This window comes from Globicephala melas, chromosome 17 (assembly GCF_963455315.2).
Source record: "Globicephala melas chromosome 17, mGloMel1.2, whole genome shotgun sequence".
Lineage (NCBI taxonomy): Eukaryota > Metazoa > Chordata > Mammalia > Artiodactyla > Delphinidae > Globicephala > Globicephala melas.
Window position 1 is genome coordinate 78,869,329 of NC_083330.1, and position 22,302 is coordinate 78,891,630.

Consider the following 22,302-nt stretch of genomic DNA (forward strand, 5'->3'; position numbering starts at 1 on the left):
TCCCTGTGAAACCCACCCAGGGGGGAGTTTAAAACCAGCCCCGGTGCCTGAGCAGCTCGAGGGTGCCCACCGGCACAGCCACTGGAAACACACGGCAACAGCCTCGAGAGCGTCTTCCTCCCGGGCCCCATTGCCTCTCCCCGGGCACGTGCCCCGAGAGTCCCTGATCTTAGCTCTGCTCCCAGCACCCAGGACAGAGCCGGCCGAGGACCCCACGGGGCGTGTACCCATTCTGTGAGCAGGATCTGGGCATTGACCCCATTCTTGGCCCCACACCTGGCTCCCCGCTGCCCCCAAGGGACCAGAAGCCCCTCACACTGGAGCCTGGGGGCTGGCATGAAGACAGGCAGGCAACAGCCCGAGCACCCCTGCACCACATCCCTGTGCTGGGCAGACTCAGCCCTGCCCCCGAGCAGAAGGCAGCCTCAGGCCAATGCCTGCTCTCCCTCCCTCCCTCCCTCCCTCCCTCCCTTCCACAGGGCCCTCTGCCCTGGGCCTGGCCAGTGACACGATCCGGAACCCAGTGGCCCCGCCCTCGCTGTTGCACACATAAAAGAGACACATGGAGACGCTGGGGCCATGCAGGGCTGCCCCTCGGGGTCTCCTGGGGAATAAGGGGGTCGGGGCAGGTAGAGGGGACAGGAAGGACCTTTGGGTGGAGAGGGCCCAGCACCGGGCTGCACACAGAGAGATGGCTAGAGGGCGCTGGACCTGCACTGTCCCGCGGTGACCACGAGCCCCGCGGCTGCTCTGAGCCTGGACGGTGTGACAGGTGCAACGCACAGGGGGCCCCAGGTAAAAGGCGGCACAGAGCTTTCTTCCCTGGTCGCACGCTGACATTTGTGATCTGCTGGGTCAAATAAACTCATCTCACCTGTTTCTGTTTCACTTTCTTAAGGTGGCTACTAGGAAATGTGAAATCCTGCGTGGGGTTCACATCTGGCTGACCTTCCTACTAGAGATGGCTGGTCTGAACTAGCTGAACTAGCTCCCAAGAACTAGTCTGAACTAGCTCCCAAGAACAACCGAATCCTAGGCTAGAGTGTAAAGAACTTTCTCAAATCGTCCGAGAGCTATCGAGAAAGTGAAATGATGGAGGAAAATCTATGCAGAGATGTGGTGGACACAGGGCTAGTCTCAGGTCTCAAAGGCCCGACGTCCCCCTTAGACCAAGGTCACTGAGGAAGGGGCAAAACCAACCAACCACACAAAACTCCCTGCAGAGCTGGAAATTAAGAAAGTCACCGCTAAATAATTCATTGGTCAAACAAGAAACAATGGAAATCAGGTCATATTTAGAACCAAATGATAACACCAAAACAACCCATCAAAATTCGTGAAATGCAGCTGAAGCAGCACTTGGAGAGAAGTCCTCAGCCTTACAGGCTCATGTTATTAGTAAAGAGGATATACCTCAAAAGTTAGAAGTCTGGTCCACAGAAAAGGAAAGCAGAGAATACTTCTCAACGTAGTTTATTGGGCCAGAATAATCTTAGAACCAAACCCTGACCATAACTAGATGATAAGAGAACATTTAGGGACTTCCCTGGTGGTGCAGTGGTTAGGAATCTGCCTGCCAATGCAGAGGACATGGGTTCGAGCCCTGGTCCTGGAAGATCCCACATGCTGTGGAGCAACTAAGCCCGAGCACCACAACTACTGAGCCTGCGCCCTAGAGCCCGTGAGCCACAACTACTGAGCCCACGTGCCACAACTACTGAAGCCCGTGTGCTTTGAGCCCGTGCTCCGCAACAAGAGAAGCCACCGCAATGAGAAGCCCATGCACCGCAACAAAGAGTAGCCCCCACTTGCCGCCAACTAGAGAAAGCCCGCGTGCAGCAATGAAGACTCAACGCAGCCAAAAATAAATTTTAAAAAAATGAAATTCAGCATCAATTCAAAGTTTAGCAAATTTGTGATAGAAGGGAACTTCCTTAGCTTAATATAGAACCTTTCAGAAAGCCTCACTTGCCAAGGGGCATGGCTGGAAGCCCACGGCCATGACGAGTCAATATCACACTGGGCTTACAGGCAGGGCAGAGAAAGAAAGAAAAGGCGTTTAAACTCAAAGGAAGAAAATATGGTCGTTACTTCAAAAGATACGACTGTTTATGTAGAGAAACCCAAGAGAATCCACCCTATGGATGATTCACTACAATTACTAATACAGTTTAGCAAGGTTGCTGGAAACAAAATCAATATTAGAAGTTGTATGTCCAGGGCTTCCCTGGTGGCGCAGTGGTTGAGAGTCCGCCTGCCGATGCAGGGGACACGGGTTCGTGCCCCGGTCCGGGAAGATCCCACATGCCGTCGAGCGGCTGGGCCCGTGAGCCATGGCCGCTGAGCCTGCGCGTCCGGAGCCTGTGCTCCGCAGTGGGAGAGGCCGCAACAGTGAGAGGCCCGCGTACCGAAAAAAAAAAAAAAAAAAAAAATTGTCCATACACCAATGAGCAGTGAGAAGATAACATTTAAAAATGTGTTCTTGATAAAAATAATAAATGTGACAGGAATAAATCTAACGAAGATAAGCAAGAATTTTATTAAATGAAAAGCTTTTGACAAAATTCAACACCCATTTATGATAAAAACTCTCCAGAAACTGGGCATAAAAGGAACCTACCTCAACATAATAAAGGCCATATATGACAAACCCAGAGCAAACATTCTCAATGGTGAAAAACTGAAAGCATTTCCTCTAAGATCAGGAACAAGACAAGGATGTCCACTCTTGCCACTATTATTCAACATAGTTTTGGAAGTCCTAGCCATGGCAATCAGAGAAGAAAAAGAAATAAAAGGAATACGAATTGGAAAAGAGGAAGTAAAACTGTCACTGTTTGCAGATGACATGATACTATACATAGAGAACCCTAAAGATGCCCCCAGAAAACTACTAGAGCTAATCAATGATTTGGTAAAGATGCAGGAAACAAAATTAATGCACAGAAATCTCTCGCATTTCTATACACTAACAGTGAAAGATCAGAAAGAGAAATTAAGGAAATAATGCCATTTGCCTACATATCAAAAAAATTAAAGAACCTAGGAATAAACCTACCTAAGGAGGTAAAAGACCTGTACTCAGAAAACTCTTAAGACACTGATGAAAGAAATCAAAGATGACACAAACAGATGGAGAGGTATACCATGTCCTTGGATTGGAAGAATCAATACTGTGAAAATGACTATACTACCTAAAGCAATCTACAAATTCAATGCCATTCTTATCAAATTACCAGTGGCATTTTTACAGAACTAGAACAAAAAATCTTAAAATCTGTATGGAGACACAAAAGACCCCGACAGCCAAAGCAGTCTTGAGGGAAAAAAAACAGAGCTGGATGGAATCAGACTCCCTGACTTCAGACTATACTACAAAGCTACAGTAATCAAGACAATATGGTACTGGCACAGAAACAGAAATATAGATCAATGGAACAGGACAGAAAGCCCAGAGATAAACCCATGCACCTATGGTTAACTAATCTACGACAAAGGAGGCAAGGGCATATAATGGAGAAAAGACAGTCTCTTCAATAAGTGGTGCTGGGAAAACTGGACAGCTACATGTAAAAGAATGAAATTAGATCACTCCCTAACACCATACACAAAAATAAACTCAAAATGGATTAGACACCTAAATGTAAGACCAGACACCATAAAACTCTTAGAGGAAAACATAGGAAGAATACTCTTTGACATAAATCACAGCAAGATCTCTTTTGATCCACCTCCTAGAGTAATAGAAATAAAAAGAAAAATAAACAAATGGGACCTAATGAAACTTAAAAGCTTTTGCAAAGCAAAGGAAACTACAAACAAGACGAAAAGACAACCCTCAGAATGGGATAAAATATTCGCAAACGAATCAACAGACAAAGGATTAATCTCCAAAATATATAAACAGCTCATGCAGCTCAATATTAAAAAAACAAACAATGCAATCCAAAAATGGGCAGAAGACCTAAATAGACATCTCTCCAAAGAAGACATACAGATGGCCAAGAAGCACATGAAAAGCTGCTCAACATCACTAATTATTAGAGAAATGCAAATCAAAACTACCATGAGGTATCACCTCACACCAGTCAGAATCGGCATCATCAGAAAATCTACAAACAACAAATGCTGGAGAGGGTGTGGAGAAAAGGGAGCCCTCCTGCACTGCTGGTGGGAATGTAAATTAATACAGCCACTGTGGAGAACAGTATGGAGGTTCCTTAAAAAACTAAAAATAGAATTACCATATGACCCAGCAATCCCACTACTGGGCATATACCCAGAGAAAACCATAATTCAAAAAGACACATGCACCCCAATGTTCACTGTAGCACTATTTACAATAGCCAGGTCATGGAAGCAACCTAAATGCCCATCGACAGATGAATGGATAAAGAAGATGTGGTACATATATACAATGGAATATTACTCAGCCATAAAAAGGAACGAAATTGGGTCATTTGTAGAGATGTGGATGGATCTAGAGACTGTCATACAGAGTGAAGTCAGAAAGAGAAAAACAAATATCATATATTAATGCATAATTGTGGAACCTAGAAAAATGGTACAGATGAATCGGTTTGCAGGGCAGAAATAGAGACACATATGTAGAGAACAAACGTATGGACACCAAGGCAGAGCGGGGGGAAGTGGCGGGGGTGGTGGTGGTAGTGGTGGGATGAATTGGGAGATAGGGATTGACATGTACACACTAATATGGATAAAACAGATAACTGATAAGAACCTGCTGTATAAAAAAATAAATAAAATAAAATTCAAAAACAAAAATTTTATTAAACGACATCAGAGGAGAACCCTGTATAACTAGAGACGGTGTGCCTTGATCATGGGCAGAAGACTCACTGGAGAGACAGATACCAACTGTCCAAGGAAACCTGACTACAGAGGGGCCCATGACAGATGCACAGGGCAAAGGGGCTCTTCAATGCAAGGTGTGTGGGCGAAACAACACCGGTCCCCTACACAGACACAAAATCACTTCCAGCTGGACTGGTGGGGAACGTCTTAAATGGCAAAGATCCGACCACAGGATGCAGTGGGGAAGGAGGTCTCATACAAGCACAAGAGGTGCAAACTGTAAAGAGAGATGAATAATAATATTTCCATTAAAATTAAGAGCTTTTGGGCTTCCCTGGTGGCGCAGTGGTTGAGAGTCCGCCTGCCGATGCAGGGGACACGGGTTCGTGTCCTGGTCTGGGAAGATCCCACATGCCGCGGAGCGGCTGGGCCCGTGAGCCATGGCCGCTGAGCCTGCGCGTCCGGAGCCTGTGCTCCGCAACAGGAGAGGCCACAACAGTGAGAGGTCCGCGTACCAGAAAAAAAAAAAAAAAAATTAAGAGCTTTTGTTCGTCAAGATACATCACAAAGATGGGACTTCCCTGGTGGTCCCAATGCAGGAGGCCTGGGTTCGATCCCTATCAGGGAACTGGATCCTACATGCCGCAACTAAAGACCCCATATGCCATAACTAAGACCCAGTGCAGCTAAATAAATAAATATTAAAAAGAAACATCACAAAGAAGTAAAAAAATAAATGACAAACTGAAGATACTTGCCACTAATGTGAATGACAAAAGATTAATATTCAGAATATTTTACATTGCTACATATAGATATATATTTTTTAATTTAAAAAAATATTTATTTATTTATTTTTAGCTGCATTGTGTCTTTGTTGCTGCGCCTGGGCTTTCTCTAGTTGCGGCGAGCGGGGGCTACCCTTCACTGCGGTGTGCGGGCTTCTCACTGCAGCGGCCTCTCTTGTTGCGGAGCACGGGCTCTAGGCACACAGGCTTCAGTAGTTGTGGCTCGCGGGCTTAGCTGCTCCATGGCATGTGGGATCTTCCCGGGCCAGGGCTCGAACCCGTGTCCCCTGCATTGGCAGGTAGATTCTTAAACACTGCATCACCAGGGAAGTCCCACAATGATATATTTTTATGTTCACATTTATATTTTATAAATTTCCCATGAGTCAGTAAGAGAAAACCGACACACTGGAGAAATGTCTCCACATTCACTTAAAAACAAAACAACAAAACCCCAGCTATTTTTCAGAAGAGAAGGCACAAGGGGTTTAAACATTAGGGAAGACGTTCTGCTTCATTTAAATCAGAGAAAGGCAAATTAAAAAATGCAAGGTAGCTTTCAATCCTTAAAATGATCAAAAAGATAACAGAGGGCGCTGTCACGATGAACGTGTGGGCACAGCCTCTGGGAGTCGCCTGAGGTTCCGACTACAGCGACCTGCCACACACTCCGTGCCTGTGGCCGTCGCTCTCCAAGGGCTCTAAAGCCCTGGTCCCCTCGGGGGCGGCAGAGCCCGCGGCACAGACTGTCCCCAAGATGCCAGCCTGCCCTCCCGAAGCCCTTCTGCAGGGGCGAGGCCAGGAGGACCACTGAGCCGCACACCTGAGCTCATCGCTCAGCCACCACGGCTCCTGGGGGCCACTCTGTCCAGGGCACGGCCCCGCTGGCCGACTGCGCCAGGCCTGGTGGTGACTGTGGAGGAGCTGGCGTGGGGCTGCGGGTCCTCTCCTCCTTGGCCAGCAACATGTCGGACTCTTCCATCTGGCTTGTCCACAGCAACCCCACATGCTGGTGCGGCCCAGGGGCCGTTGGCCCTCACACTCTACCTGGGTCCCGCCCACTCATTTCCGCCCTCCCGCGGGGGCCAGGTCCTCCCTCAGGAGCCAGCAACACCTCCACTGGGGGGCCCATCAACGTCCCCGGTGACTCACCAGTTTCCCTTCCACCCCCCAAACCAAAGCTGCCCCCTTTTCCAGCTTGGAAACCCCCTCCCCCTCCCCCTCTGCCCACCACTGGCCCCTCTGCAGGCCTCTCGAGCGCGCCTGCTCTTGGCCACTGTCCGTGGGGGCCCTGCCTCAACCACTTCATCATTCATTCCAATACTGGCACCCAAATGCAGTGTGATATCCTAGAACAGAGAACAGAAACTAGGGGGAAACCGGGTAAAATCCGAACAAAGCCTCAAGTGAAGCTGGTGGTAACGCACCAGCGCTAACTTCTTAGTTCTGACAGACAGTTACAGCTACGTAAGACACTAGGGTCTTCCTGGTGACGCCGTGGTTAAGAATCCGCCTGCCAATGCAGGGGACACGGGTTTGAGCCCTGGTCCAGGAAGATCCCACACGCCGCGGAGCAACTAAGCCCGTGCGCCACAACTACTGAGCCTGCGCTCTAGAGCCCGCGAGCCACAACTACTGAAGCCCGCATGCCTAGAGCCCGTGCTCCGCAACAAGAGAAGCCACCCAATGAGAAGCCTGCGCACCGCAACTAAGAGTAGGCCCCGCTCGCCACAACTAGAGAAAGCCCACGTGCAGCAACAGAGACCCAGCGCAGCCAAAAATAAATAAATAAATATTTTAACTAACTAACTAACCAAATAAATAAATAAATGGCACTTACCAAAATGATATTAAAAAAAGACAAGATACTAGCAGTGCAGGAGCCTGGGTGAAGGGTGCGCGGACCCTTCTCTGCACTATCTGCAACTTGTCGGTAAGTCTACACGATCACAAAGAAGATGCTTATCACACGATACATGACGAGCACTCTGTGCCGGGGCCCATGCAGAGAACAAGCCGCCCCCTCCCAGTCAAGGTGCCCGCTGGACTCCTTCTGAGGGCATCAGAGGCCACTGCGAGACCAGGGCCCTGCAGCAACAGAAGCTGATCCCAAGGGTGAGACCTGTTGTCTGAAAAGGACAATTAGATGGGCAAGCCTCGGGCGAGACAGCCCAGAGAAAAGGCGAGAAAATGCCAAGTAAATACAGATGGAAAAGGTTAAGAGCTCAAGATGCAATGGGGAATGTTATACACACAAAGGCACACCAATACATTGAAAACCTCGATAAAACAGATCAATTTCTGGGGGAAAATAAGTCAAAACTGGCAAAATAAGAAATAGAAGGGACTGCCACTTCCTGGAAGACGAAGGAGACATATTTGTCCCTACTCCTCCACTAAGCACCACCAAAACCCTGACAACCGCAGGAAGACCATAAAAGGTGGAGAGGAGGCAGGCCACCAGGGACCTGGGGACCCAAGAAGTGACGCGGTGGTGGCTCTTGGGACTTCCTGTTGCCTCGTCATCCTGACCTGGAGCAGAAGAAGTTGACAACTCGGAAGTGTCAGTGGGTGCGGATAAGGGGTGGCTCCCTCGCACCCGGGCCAGCAAAGGCTGAGTGGCGAGCCTTGACCCTGGCATCCCTCCCTGCCCTGCTAGGATGGTGCCGGAGGACGCTGAGTGGGAAGCGAGTACTGCCATCCACCCGGGACCACCAGGGAGACCCCTCCGCAGGGGTCAGTGAAGGCCGAGTGGGGGAACCAGGATTTCTACCTGCACGCCCCCTGCCCACCTCCTGGAGTGGACTCAGGGGAAACCTGCTGAAACAGAAGGTTTAAATAAGATCCAGACTCTCACAACAGCCCAAACATCCAGGTTTCAATAGGAAACGACTCATCACACCAAGAGCAGCTGGCAGGGAACCACGTACACGGAGGAACAGCTGTAAAGTTGTATGTGGATTTTCAACTGCGCCGGGGGGTGGAGGGTGTTGGTGCCCCTGACTGCCCCCCGCCGTGCTGTTCAAGGGTCAACTGTATAGTGCAGAGACTGAATCCGTAATCAAAAGCCTCCCCACAAGGAAAAGCCCAAGACCAGATGGTTTCAACAGGTGAACTCTACTAAACATGTATAGAAGAACTGATAACCTATTCTTCTTAGATTCTTCCAAAAAACTGAAGAGGCAAGAATACTTCCTAACTTACAACAGTCAAAACAATCTATGAGGCTAGTCTTACCTTGATTCCAAGACCAGACAAAGACACTACAAGAAAAGGAAACTACAGATCAATATTACTTATGAATACAGATGTGAATCCTCAACAAAATACTATAAAACTCAACTAGTGGCATATTAGAAGGATTATACCTCGTGATCCAGTGGGATTTAGTCTCGGAATGCAAAGATGGTTCAACATCCAAAAATCAATCAATATAACTGTGACTGATCAATGTGATCAATATGTTTATTGACCAGCTTAATAGAATGAAGGGAAAAACCCCACATGATCATCTCAATTGACACAAAAAAGATTTGACAGGACTCAACACATTTTCATAATAAAAACACCAAATAAACTAGGACTGGAAGAGAATAACCTCAACATAATAAAGGCCACGTACGACAAGCCCTTAGCTAACAGCATACTCAACAGTGAAAGACTGAAAGCTAGGATAGCCCCGTTGTTCACTTTTATTCAACGTACTACTAGAAGCTCTAGCCGGAGCAATTCGGCAAAAAAAAGGAAGGAAGAAAAGAAGGGAGGGAGGGAGGGAGGGAGCGGGGGAGGGAGAGAGAAAAGACTAAAAGGCATCCAAATCAAAAAGGAAGAAAATTATCTCTGTTAGCAGATGACATGATCTTGTATGTAGAAAACCCTAAAGAATCCACAAAAAAATTGTTAGAGTTAATAAGTGAATTCAGCAAAATTTTAGGATATAAAATGAACACACAAAAATCAACTGCAGGGGCTTCCCTGGTGGCGCAGTGGTTGAGAGTCCGCCTGCCGATGCAGGGGACACGGGTTCGTGCCCCGGTCCAGGTGGATCCCACGTGCAGTGGAGCAGCTGGGCCCGTGACCCATGGCCGCTGGGCCTGCGTGTCCGGAGCCTGTGCTCTGCGGCGGGAGGGGCCACAGCAGTGAGGGGCTCGCGTACGGCAAAAAAAAAAAAAAAAAAAATCAACTGCATTACTATACATTTATAATGAATGATCTAAAAAGGAAATTAAAAAACAATCCCATTTAAATAACATCAAAAAGTATAAAACACTCAGGATTTATTTATTTACTTATTTAGTTATGGATGGCTGCACTGGGTCTTCGTTGCTGCGCGCGGGCTTTCTCTAGTTGCAGCGAGTGGGGGCTACTCTTCATTGCGGTGCGGGGGTTTCTCACCGCGGTGGCAGAGAGCGGGCTCTAGGCGCTCGGGCTTCAGTAGTTGTGGCACGTGGGCTCAGTAGTTGTGGCTCGTGGGCTCTAGAGCGCAGGCTCAGTACTTGTGGATCACGGGCTTAGTTGCTCTGCGGCATGTGGGATATTCCCGGACCAGGGCTTGAACCCGTGTCCCCTGCATTGGCAGGCGGATTCCTAATCACTGTGCCACCAGGGAAGCCCAACACTCAGGAGTAAGTAAATTTAACCAAGGAGGCAAAAGACTTATACACTGCAAACTACAAAATACTGCTGAAAGAAATTAATGAAGGTCTAAATAAATGAAAACACATCATGCATTCATGTACTGGAAGACCAAGTATTGTTAAGATGACAATACTACCGAAAGTGATATACAGAGCTAATGCAATCCCTATTAAAATCCAAAAGACCTTGTAAAAAAAAAAAAAAACCGAAATAGAAAAACCCATCCAAAAATTTACATGGAATCTCAAGGAACCCCAAATAGCCAAAACAACCTTGGCAAAGAAGAACAAAGTTTGAAGGATGCATATTTCCTGATTTCAAAACTTATTATAAAGCTATAGTAATCAAAACACAAACATATAGACCTATGTAGTAGAAAAGAGAAGCCAGAAATAAACCATCCCAAGTATGGTCAATAAATTTTCAACAATGGTGTCAAGATCATTCAATGGGGAAAGGACAGTCTTTTCAACAAGCAGTGCTGGGACTTCCCTGGTGGCGCAGTGGATAAGACTCCGTGCTCCCAATGCAGGGGGCCTGGGTTCGATCCCTGGTCAGGGAACTAGATCCCACATGCATGCCACAACTAAGAGTTCACATGCCACAACTAAGGAGCCCGCACACCACAACTAAGGAGCCCTGGTGCCGCAACTAAGGAGCTCGGCTGCTGCAACTAAGATCCGGTGCAACCAAATAAATAAATATTTTTAAAAAAGTGGTGCTGGGAAAACTGGATATCCATTTGCAAAAGAATGAAGTTGGGTCCTTATTTAATACCATATGCAAAAATTAACTCAAAATGGACCACAGACCTAAACTTTAGAGCTAAAACTATAAAACTCTTATAAGGAAACACAAGGGAAAAGCTTCATGACATTGGACTTGACAAAAATAAGTTAGATATCACACCAAAAGCACAGGCAATAGAAAACCAAATAAATAAATTGCACTTAAACAAAATGAAAAACTTCCGTGCATCAAAGTACACTACCAAGAGAGTGAAAAGACAACGCACAGAAGAGAAATATGCAAATCATATCTCCAATAAGGGGTTAGTATTCAGAATATATAAAGAACTCCTATAACTCAACAACAACAAAAAACTCCCAAACAACCCAATTCAAACGAGGGCAGAAGGGACTTCCCTGGTGGTCCAGTGGTTAAGACTCCATGCTTCCAATGCAGGGGGCACGGGCTTGATCCCTGGTCGGGGAACTAAGATCCCACGTGCCACGGGGCACAGCCAAAAAAAAAGGAAAAAAGGCAAGGACTTGAAGAGCAATTTCTCCAAAGAAGATAGACCAGTGACCAAGAAGCATGTGAAAATATGTTCAACATCATTAATCTCTAAGGCACTGTGAACTGAAACCACAGTCAGATGCCACACGCCGGATGGCTATTAACCAATGAGGAAGGTAAGTCACGGGTGAGGATGTGGAGGAAGCGAAACCCTCGGGCGCTGCTGGTGGGGACGCGAACAGTGCAGTCATTACGGAAAAGTCCAGTGGTCCCTCAAAGAGCTAAATACAGGATTATCGTATAATCGGCAATTCCACTCCTGGTGCCTCTCTACCCAAAGGAAGTGACAGGAGTAACCTGAAGAGCCACTCGTACGTTGATGGTCACAGCATGCAAAAGGTACAACCCCCGTGTCCATCCCCAGAGGAGGGGACAGACGAGTGTGGTCTGGACGCACGATGGGCCGTCGCTCAGCCACAAAAGGGGTGAACCCTGAACGCGTGGTGCTCAGCGGGAGAAACCTGACATGAACGGACGAATACTGTAAGATTCCACTTATGTTAAATATCTAGAAGAGGCAGATTCATGGAGACGAAATGTAGATCTGTGGTTGCCAGGAGTTGGAGAGAGAGGGGGGACAGGGAGTCACTGCCGACTCTTTACAGCGATTCTGTTTGGGGTGATGGAAAAGTTTTGGAAATAGACAGTGGGTGTTGTACAGTATTATAAATGTAATTAATGCCACTGAACTGTATACTCAACAAGGGCAAATTTTACGTTATATTTAGTTTACTACAGTTACAAAATTAAAAATGTAATACACCAAAAACCACTGTCCTGTGCACTTAAACGGGTGACAGGGCTGGCAGGTGCTGGCAAGGAGGTGACAAAATGAGACCCTCACTCATTCCTGGCGGGAGCTGGACCGGTGCAGGCGGCTATCCCTGCAGGCTGTGTCCACACTGAGACCCGCAGACGCTCACAGCAGGCTCACTCCAACAGCCCCACTGGCCACAGCCCAAGTGCCCATCCCCCGACGAGCGGAGAAACAGAAAAGCGGTCTCTGCACACAGTGGAGGGCCGCTCGTGTGCTGCTCGAGACCACAGCACGGCGATCCTCAGAAACACGTTCGCGACAGAAGCCAGACGCCGAAGCCTGCATGGTAGGACTCCCTCGCGTGCGCTGCCCACAAAAGACTGGTTCACGCAGACGGAGGTACGTTAGTGTGTCCTGGGGGTGGGGGGGGCAGCAGAGACAGGACCGACCACAGAAAGGGTTGAGGGAATGTCCTGGGGTGACGGAAACGCTCCAGCACCGGGGGGTGGTGATGGCTGCACAACTTCGTAAACTTACTAAAACCTACTGAATCGTACACCTGCCCAACAGATGAACGGGGCGATATGTAAACCGTACCTCAATAAAGCTGGCTTTAAAAAGTGGCACCACAAATCAGAGAGGAAAGAACGGACAGCTTAGCATGTATCTGCGGGGAAAGGCTCACTACGTGGAAGAAACGAAGCGAGGTCGCACCTCACACCACAGGCTGGGTAACAGGGACACCGGAGCCTCCCTGACACCCCAGGGCCTGCTCAAAGGGCTGTGAAGCACTGCACTAATGTATGTACGTATGTACGTATTTACTTACTTACTTATTTATGGCTGCATTGGGTCTTTGTTGCTCCGAGTGGGCTTTCTCTAGTTGCAGTGAGCGGGGGCTACCCCTCGTTGCGGTGCGCGTGCTTCCCACTGCGGTGGCCTCCCTTACTGTGGAGCACAGGCCCTAGGTGCGCGGACTTCAGTAGTTGCGGCACGGGGGCTCAGTAGTTGTGGCTCGCAGGCTCTAGAGCGCAGGCTCAGTAGTTGTGGCACACGGGCTTAGTTGCTCTGCGGCAGGTGGGATCTTCCCGGACCAGGGTTTGAACCCGTGTCCCCTGCACTGGCAGGCAGACTCTCAACCACTGTGCCACCAGCGAAGCCCCCTGCACTAACGTCTTAATCTTCACAAGCTTCCTACGTGGTAAGTACTACCGTTATCCCAATTTTACAGAAAGGAAACCGAGGCCCAGAGGGTGAACAACTTGTGCAGGGCCACGGCCGCGAGTGGACTGGGGTCTGAGCCCCAACCGGAGCCTCACCTCCACCCCGCCTCACTGCAGCTCGTAAAGCCAAACTGGAGAAGGTACAGGAGGGGCGCGTGGCCTTGAGTGGGGGCAGATCCTGGAACCAGACCCACATGGAGAAAAATGGAAGGACGCTCCCATAAAAACAGGAAGGATTTCAGCCTGAGAAAGGGTACCCGGGGCAAGTTATCAGGCGGTGACAAGGAGACGCTGTCTGTGACTCCAAAGACTGATATGCCAGGACAAAGAGCCTCCGAAGGGCAGGAGGAAGCAGGGGACAGGGGCGGAGGGGCCTCTCCAGCAGGCAGAGCGCCCCTGGAAGCCCGGACCCTGACACACGCAGGGGCAGGGTGAGAAGGAGGTCGAGGAGAGTATGTGAGGGAGCACAAGGGCCGGGACGCAGCCGGGCGGGGGCTGTCGGTACAGAGGTGGCCGCGAATGAGACTGCACGTGAGCTGCAGCAGGAGGCGCGGGAGACACGCGACACCCCAGCTGCAGTGAGCACCCTGACCACAAGCTGTGAACACAAGGAAGAGGAGCCAGGGTGCCGGGAGGGATGGCCGTTCCAGGGCGGGGTGCGTGTCCTGCAGCGCCAGAAGGCACCCTGGGGACCACGTGAGCAACTGGACAGCGACAGTGAGGTCCCGGTGGGAGTCGCGGAGTCTGCACTGCTACCCACTCCCGGTGGGTGCAGGCAGGGAAGGGGCACTCTCCCTCTGAGGGCAGCGCTGGTGACGGTGCTCCGAGTGCGGTGGACAGAGCAGCAGGGCTGTTAGCGCCGCGCCTCACAGTGGCGTCCCCCACAGCACGCGCATTAACAGCTGCTCCACGGACCCGACAGCAAGGGACCAAGGCGACCCCACCGCCAGCGCCAGGAGTGACGGGACTCGGGGCTGCGCAGAAAGCTCTGTGGCGGTGACCCTGTGACATGTGGCCATTGGACCACCCGAAGTGACAGGCGTCCTACAGGAGGACGCCGTGTCCCCAAGTGTCCTGAGTCCAGAGGGACAAAGTGAGGAGACACGAGGGGCTGACCTCTGAGCCTCAGGCCCAGGAGCAGCACCCGGCACCCGGAAGGGGAAGGGGCAGAGACCTACTCCGGACCTAAATTATTCCAAGAAAAGGGAACGCGCCTCTTTAACAAGCCAGCGCTTTATGAAGCAAGGTTAACAATTCCACTCGATTCGGTGGAATATTATAAACTCTCTGGGGCCCATCTGAGGACTTCCACTTCAGGAGCAAGGTGACGACTCAGCACTTTTTATATTATTTAGAATAAAATTAACCCTCGCCGGCCCAGGCTGCTGCTTCTGCTCCGGCGGATCCGGCCTGCTCAGCGCTTTTCCCACCTATAATTACAAGCTGCTATCCATCACGGGGCAGCCTCGCAGCCCGAAAGGGACGCAGTAAGCACTTCCACTAATAGAGGCAGACCTTAAAGACCGCTTTGATATTGTCATTTAAATGGAATCTCTAACAATAATCATCCCCAGCCTCTGGGGGTCCTGCCCCACCCCCCACCTGGGCTGCTCTGGAGCTGCCTGCTGGGCCCCGCCCCCAGGAAGGGCCGCCCTCAGGGTCACCACTGGCTCTGCTTGGGGCCCAGGGTCTGTGGAGCCGGCCCAGCCCTTAGGCTTGGGGCAGGAGGAAAAGGATTCGGGGAAGGGCTCCACCGACTGCAGAGAGCCGGGCACAGGAAGGGAGGGGTGCGGTGCGCAACGCGGGGGCCGGGGCCGGGGAGCTGGCCCCGCACTGACACGCGATCCCCATGCCCAGGGCCCAGGCCTGGTCCCCCACGGCAGACCACGGGTCCCCGAGGCAGGGCGGTCACTCACAAGTGTGTGGGGAAAGGGTGGCAGCGGGCCTTGCTGCAGCCCCTAGGCCAGTGAGGAGGCTCCCTCTCGGGGCACCGGGACCGAGGAGGCCTCTCCGGGGTCCCCCACGGCCCGTGCAGCCTCCCCCCAGCCCCGCAGGCCCGTGGGGGCGGGCCCTCCCAGAAGGAGCTGCGGCGCCGAGGGCTGCTCAGCTGCTGGGGGCTTTCCCACAACGGCAGCCCCGGTGCTGTGCTGGGCTGAGCCCACAGGTGAGCGTGACGGGCGAGGACACACCCGCGAGCCCCTCCCACCACCCACGCCCCTCACCTTCGCACCCAGTGGGCAGTAGCCTTTGAGGAAGTCGGTGCAGACCTCCGCCTTGCGGGACACGTAGACGTGACTGTAGGGACAGTTGCTGTTGCTGCAGATCCCTTTCAGGAAGTAGGAGCACACAGGCATCTGGGGGGGTGGAAAGGCAGTGAGGCTGAGGGCAGGCCACTTCCCCCGAGCCCCCCTCCTCACCCCACTTCACAGGCAGGAACGCCAGGATCCCAGGGCCCCACCCAGGGCTCCACCGCCAGGCATGAGCCACACACTGACTGTGGAAATAAACACAGCGCTGGCCAGCAGGAGGGGCCGCCCACCCTGAAGTCAGACCCTGAGCCTCCCCAGAAGGTGTGGTCGCCCGGGCAGAGCTCGTCTGCCCTCACACGGTCCAGATGAGGATACTGAGACGGGGGACCCAGCCCAGCAGGCTGGCTCAGGCCCTGATGTGCTGTCACCTGAGTCCATCACCTGCCCCGAGCCTGCCTGGTTTCCAGGGTGTAGGGCTGGGGTGGCATGGGCCAGGAGGAGGTTGGTCTAGAAGAGCAGGGCTAGGGGGTAGGAGGGAGGCGGTGCATGGGGGCTCTAGGTGGGGTGTCAGCCCATAGGGCCTGAAATCCAGCAGAGTTTCCAGCTGCCTGATGCGTGGACACCTGGCAGCGTCCGTGAACTGGAGACCTGACTTGGCCTGGTGAAGCCTGGCCACGGGGCTCTGCTGAGCACTGAACGCAGGCGGGCACTGTGGAGGACTGGTGCAGGGGGCAGGCGCCCAGCACCCTGGCCCGTCGGCAGGTGGGTCCAGGGGAGACCTGGTGGGGGACACAGGGTGGGCAGCCCCCCTTCTCCCCCCGTGGGGGGACTGAGGCCTGAGGGCCAGCAGACAGCGGGAGGGGAGGGTGTGTGCCTCTGAAGTCGCCCAGGCTGACTCCTCGGTTGGGGCCCCTGGGGTGAGCCCTGCCCCTCCAGCGGGCCAGCCTCCTGGCGGGATGGAACCTTGCCAGGAGCTCACACGGCTGTCACCCTGTAGGTCTCACACCTTCCACAGGCCTGATACCTCTCGGGGGCCTCCTCCCTCCGCTGTCAGACCTGCCTGCCCTGCCCACGTGGTCCCCGGGCACCCCCCACTGCTGGCCTCTCCCGGCCGGACTCCTCACTGCACCCCACTGGACTCCCGCCTGCCTGCAGAGGACACACAGGAGCTTCAAAAAGCCACTTTTCTGGGGAGAGGTGTGGGGTCGGGGGCAGCTGAATACGACTACAGCTGAGGAGGGAAGGAGAGAAAGCAGAGAAACAAAGGGTGATTTAGCGAGGAGACTATTTTTAATTGTCTTTTAACTGCAGCGCAGAAGGGAGCGGGGAGCGGCGGCCTGCGGCCGGCAGTGCTGCGGCTGCAGACAATTCCCTTAATGTGCGTTTTGATACAGGACCCAAATTAGCGCTAATAAAAAGGGGTAATAAAGCCAACTCTTGCACCAAACGGAACTCCTCTAGCTGTCAGCATCAAGAGGAAACTGCGTTCTCATTTCAATTAACCTTGTTTGCACCCAGCACGTCCACACAAATAACAATAACATTAATTCAGGGCGCTGGTGCGGGGCTTCTGCGTTAGACAGCTCAGAGCCTGCACCAGCTTTGGAGCCGGAGCTAATGAACCCGAAACTCGACGTGAATTTCCAAATTGCTCACAGCAGAGTTTCGAAGCTCTACTAGGGAGAAAAATGCTGATTCTTTTCAAGTTCCTCAAGGGGAAAAGCTGCAGCAGCAGCAGCGCCTCCGCCGGATCCCGCCTCCTCTGACCCGCTGCAGCCCCCCGCTCCGCGCGGTGGGTGGCCCTCCGGCCAGCACTGACCCCTGACCTCAGAGCTCCCCGCACTGTGCGCCCCCCTCCGCCACGGCCCGGCCCTACACCTAGGGGCCACCGGGCACGTGGCGGGACGGAGGGGCAGAGCCTCCAGGTCCCACCCCCGGCCCCACGGGCGCAGGGGACAGGGGAAAACTCACCTTCTCCTTGGAGACGTGGTGGGAGAAGGGGCAGGTCCCGTCCGTCTTCTTGCACGTGCCCCGAACAAACCTAGGCAAACAGGGAGGGTCTGAGGGGCGAGGAGCCCGGGGAAGCCCCCACCCCACCCGCAGGGAGGCCCCAGTGGGCGCACCTGGTGCACACGGCCACCTTCTCGGGGTCGTGGATGTAGGGGCAGTGCTCGCCGCGGTTGCACCTGCCGAAGCGGTTGTAGTACATGCAGTACTCCTCCTTCCTCCGCCGCCGCCTCTGCCGCGCCTGCCGCACGATGGCCAGGCTGCGCTGCACGGCCCGGCTGGGGAGGGGGCAGACGTCCGTGAGCCCCGGGAGGACGGGGAGCACCCCCGCCCCCAACCCCAAGGGACTTACCTGGCCAGGGAGCGGCTGCAGCTGCTGGCAGGGTCCAAGCGGCCTGTGGTGGAGAGAGGCCGGGTCACTCCAGGCCCACCGCCCCGGCTCTGCCCTCTCCCTGCTCACCTGCCTGGCACCGGCCCCCTGGGATGCCCCACCCTCAGCTCAGGCACTGCCACCCCTCCAGGAAACCGCTTGCCCTCCTGGGCCCCTGCCAGGCCCCCTCCCAGCCCTGTGCAGGGGAGAGGCCGAGGCGAGACAGCAGAAGCGGACGGGGACGAAGGCTCAGGGACCAGGTCTGGTGGCACAGCTCCTCGAGGCCACCCTGGTTGCCGGCCAGTGGTCTTTGTTTTTTTAATTAATTAATTAATTAATTAATTTTTGGCTGCGTTGGGTCTTCATTGCTATGCATGGGCTTTCTCTAGTTGCAGCGAGCGGGGGCTACTCTTCGTAGCGGTGCGCGGGCTTCTCACTGCGGTGGCTTCTCTTGTTGCGGAGCACGAGCTCTAGGCACGCGGGCTTCAGTAGTTGCGGCACGCGGGCTCAGTAGCTGTGGCTCACGGGCTCTAGAGCGCAGGCTCAGCAGTTGTGGTGCACGGGCTTAGCTGCTCCGCGGCATGTGGGATCTTCCCGGACCAGGGTTCGAACCCGTGTCCCCTGCGTTGGCAGGAGGATTCTTAACCTCTGCAACACCCGGGAAGTCCTTGGCCCGTAGTCTTGCCTCAAGGCAAGTGGTCCCAGGAACAGTGGGTGGTGGGGCTTCCCCGCCACCTCCCTCTGCCTGGAGGAGAACCCAGGGACGCGTGACCTGAGTGGGGTCTGGGAATGCCACCTGGTTCTGCAGTAGCTAAGAATAGCTTATTTAAAGCGTCGTAAGATAAAAACAAAAAAGATGTGTATGGCCACAAATCCTGAAGTCCTCACTCCCAGGCCCTGAGGAAGCCATGTGCCGACGGCGGCCTGTGTCGTGTGGCTGGAGGCCCTGGCGGGTACCCGCTCCGCACAGTTTCGGAGGCACCGTGTAAGACACTCCTCAAAACCCCAAGGGCACAGACCAAGCAAGGCCTCTCTGAGGTCACCGATTGTGGCCTGAAGGGGAGTTGCTCACAGAGTGGTCAGTGGCGACAGGAAGGGAACAGGTGGACGCGCAGCCAGGGCAGCTGGGGTTTGGGTGGGGCTGGGCCCTGGGGGCAGGGGATGCGGGGCAGGCGGGTGGCACTGTCTTCTGCAGTGTGAGCTCACCCTACAGAAGGGGCATCCGGGCTAATACACGGCTCCCGCCTGCCTTTTTGATACCAGGTCACTCCCCAGGACCAAGGCGGGCCGGGCAGGGTGAGAGCTGCTCAGGATGGCCACAGTTCCTCAACACACACATGACCCTTCCCAGACCAGATCCGGTTTCCCACAGGCAGCTGCTGAAATGGATCCGGCAGCAGGAGGCACGAGTGACATCACTCAGAAATTCTAGGGACCTGAGGCGATGACAAAGCACCCCAGGTTTAAAAAGGGACGCCCCCAAGCTGCTTGGCCCTGAGCCCCCCCCCCCCACCGGAGCCGGAGCCGCGTGGGAGGCCTGGGCAGGCGGCCCTCCTGTCACCTGTAGGGCCCTCTCCCTGGCTCGCCCCAGGGCGTCCTTTCCCAGGGCCCGCTCAGCTTGGTCTCCCGAGCTCCACACCCAGTCACACCAGTGTTCTGACACTTCACTCGGCCTGTCCAAACCCAAACCCCTTTGCGCCCCACAGGCCGGACCCTGAGACGCCCTCCTCCGCAGCCCACCCTCTGCTAAGCCCTGCCGCTCCCTGGACGCTCTGTGAGCCCGTCCTGGGCCAGTGCCCTCTGGCCAGTGTCCACCCGCCTCTGAGCCTCGGTCTCCTCAAGTTAAAAAAGGCGGCTCCAGGGCTGTGCCGCGAGACCCCCGCGGGAGGGAAGTGCTCTGCACAGCGGCCCAGGCGGCTGCGTTACTGTGTGTGAATGGGGGAAGGGAACGCGATGACACAGAAGGGAGAGAGGGGGCTCAGAGCGTGAGGGCTGGCGGGGAGGGGGTCTTAGGACGGCTCCAGGCCATACTGGAGTCTGGTTTCCAGGCCGGGGACACCCATCCTCGGGGTGGCAGTGGAGGCCAGTCCAGATGGCACGCAGTGGCCCTCCGCCTGCCAGCCTGAGGGTGACAGTGCAATCTGATCACTGTCGGTGAGCGCGGCTTCCGGGGCAGTCGCCCAGGCCGCCAGTGACGCCGTGGCGCCATCTGCTCCCGCCAGGGGCCACTGGCGTCATGCGCCTGCCTGTCAGACCCGCCCGCAGGCCTGGCCTCTGGTCGGGGCGGCAGGGCGGGGGGGGGGGGGCAGGGGGGTGCGGGCAGGTTTACTCCTCTGTCCACTTCTGCTCTTACAAACATGCCAGTGCAGGGCCCCGCAGGAGTTTTACAAGCACAGGCGGCGCCTCTCCAAGTACTCTGCAGCGCTACAACAGGCACATGAAGTAGCTGTTCGAAAAGCGGTGTGGAGGCGCTGAAAGGTTCAGCGGAAAACCCTTGGCCACCGCAGAGCAGGAGGCACTGAGCCTTCTGGAGAGCTTGCACTTCCCAGGGGTCTTCCCAAAACAGACTCAGGCGGTGAGGCAGCCCCCGCCCAGGCAGTGACTCAGACCGCCCCCACCCCCACCCCGCCCCGCACTACCTGCCCAGGGCGCGTGGTGGCAGGTCAGCAGCAGGGAAACTGCCCACCACAGCCTCCGTCTGCCCCGGTCTGGGGCCTGGCGCTCAGAAGAAGCCTGGGAGCCAGGCCTGCAGCCCAGGCTGAGCAAGGCGGCTCTGGCAGGGGGACTCGTGGCTTCTGCTCCACCGCAGGGCCCTGCTGGCTCTGGGGCCGAGGCACAGGCCAGGCCCAGTGGAGCCCCATCAGAGCCCCCGCCTGGGAGGACCCCCGCCAGGTTCCAGGCCAAAGCATGTGGGGGGGTGGGTCCCAGGGTTGGGCCCTCTGGGTGGGCAGACCTTAGACCTGGGAGGAAGTGCTTGGCCCCAGGGTTCCAGGGAAGCAAGGTGTGCCTGCTAGAAGGCCCTGCCCCTGGGGCTCGGGAGCTGGGCAGGGCAAGGCTCTCCCCAACGAAGCCTGGGATGGATCAGGCACCCCAACCAGGGGCTGATGTTGTCCCAGAGAGGCCGGCAGCCAGGAGGAGGGGGGGAGCCCCCGCACCCTCCCAAGGAGGCCTGCACTTTCTCGCTGGAGTCAAAGTTCTGTCGACTCCGGAGGAGAAAATTTATTTCTTTAATTATCATTCACCTAAGTGGGTTACTGGTCCACAGGCATTCCCACAGCTGGGAGCAATCCACCTTCCTTATAGCCAAGAATCGGCCACCCGTATGGGGGTCCAGGCAGCTGGTGCTGTGTTGGGCCGGCCTCATGCCCCCAGGACAGGCTGCCCTGTGGTCTGTGCTCCAAACCCCACCTCCCTGCCCCGACCCTGAGGCGGGAGGGCTGAGCCCCAGGGCTGCCCCTTGGCAGCCAGCAGGCTAGTCAGCAGGGTATGGGCAGCTGTGGCCTGCAGGGGCGGGTCAGCAGGGAGGAGCCCCCCCCACCCCTTCCTCACCTAATCGCCCAGAGGCTGGAGGGCTGGGGGGAGACGGGTGGGGAAGGCCAGGGCGCTACCCTGCAGCTGTCCTGTCCCTGCTGCTCTGTCTGAGCGGGGAGGTGGGATTCTGCGGAGCTCAGCACTTGGAGGGCAGCGGGCTCAGCGTGGCATCCTCCCCGGGGAGAAGTGTCGCAGCCCCCTCCCCGGCCAGCTGCCAGCTCAGGCGGCAGGGCCGTGCCCCACAGTCCCTAACGCCGGCCCCTCCCACCTGCTCTGACCGCACCCCGGGGCAGCAGCCGGCTCAGACCCGGGGCCCAGCGCCCAGCAGGCGGCTCGAACGTGGGGCCCCGCGATGCCTGTGGGCAGGCTGAGTCCAAACCCGCTTCTTCCTCTCAGCCTCCAGGCGCCTCTCCTCCGCCTGGATGCAGGCGTGAGGGATGCGAGGGGACGCAAGGAGCCCAGGTGGCGGGTGCAGCCCCGTCCCACAGGCCCACCGGCCCATTTCGGATCAGGCTCACGTGCAGCCCAGGGTCCTGGCGAGGGCCAGGACAGCCCCAAACCACAACCTGTCCAGCCCAAGGGAGGACAGCAGGGAGCGGAGCGGGGGTCCTGCCTGCTGGGC

The 22,302-nt window shown here is 54.8% G+C and overlaps 1 protein-coding gene across 1 annotated transcript in view; it reads right to left on the minus strand.

The window, feature by feature from the left end:
• ZC3H3 (zinc finger CCCH-type containing 3) overlaps positions 1 to 22,302 on the minus strand; it is an 81,484-nt gene that overhangs the window by 3,736 nt on the left and 55,446 nt on the right. The window contains exons 6-9 of the mRNA XM_030876055.2: positions 18,132 to 18,174; positions 17,896 to 18,057; positions 17,744 to 17,813; positions 15,746 to 15,877 (exon numbers count right to left, since the gene is read on the minus strand). Coding sequence (XP_030731915.2) covers positions 15,746 to 15,877; positions 17,744 to 17,813; positions 17,896 to 18,057; positions 18,132 to 18,174 — 407 coding nt within the window. The remainder of the gene's footprint in view (positions 1 to 15,745; positions 15,878 to 17,743; positions 17,814 to 17,895; positions 18,058 to 18,131; positions 18,175 to 22,302) is intronic.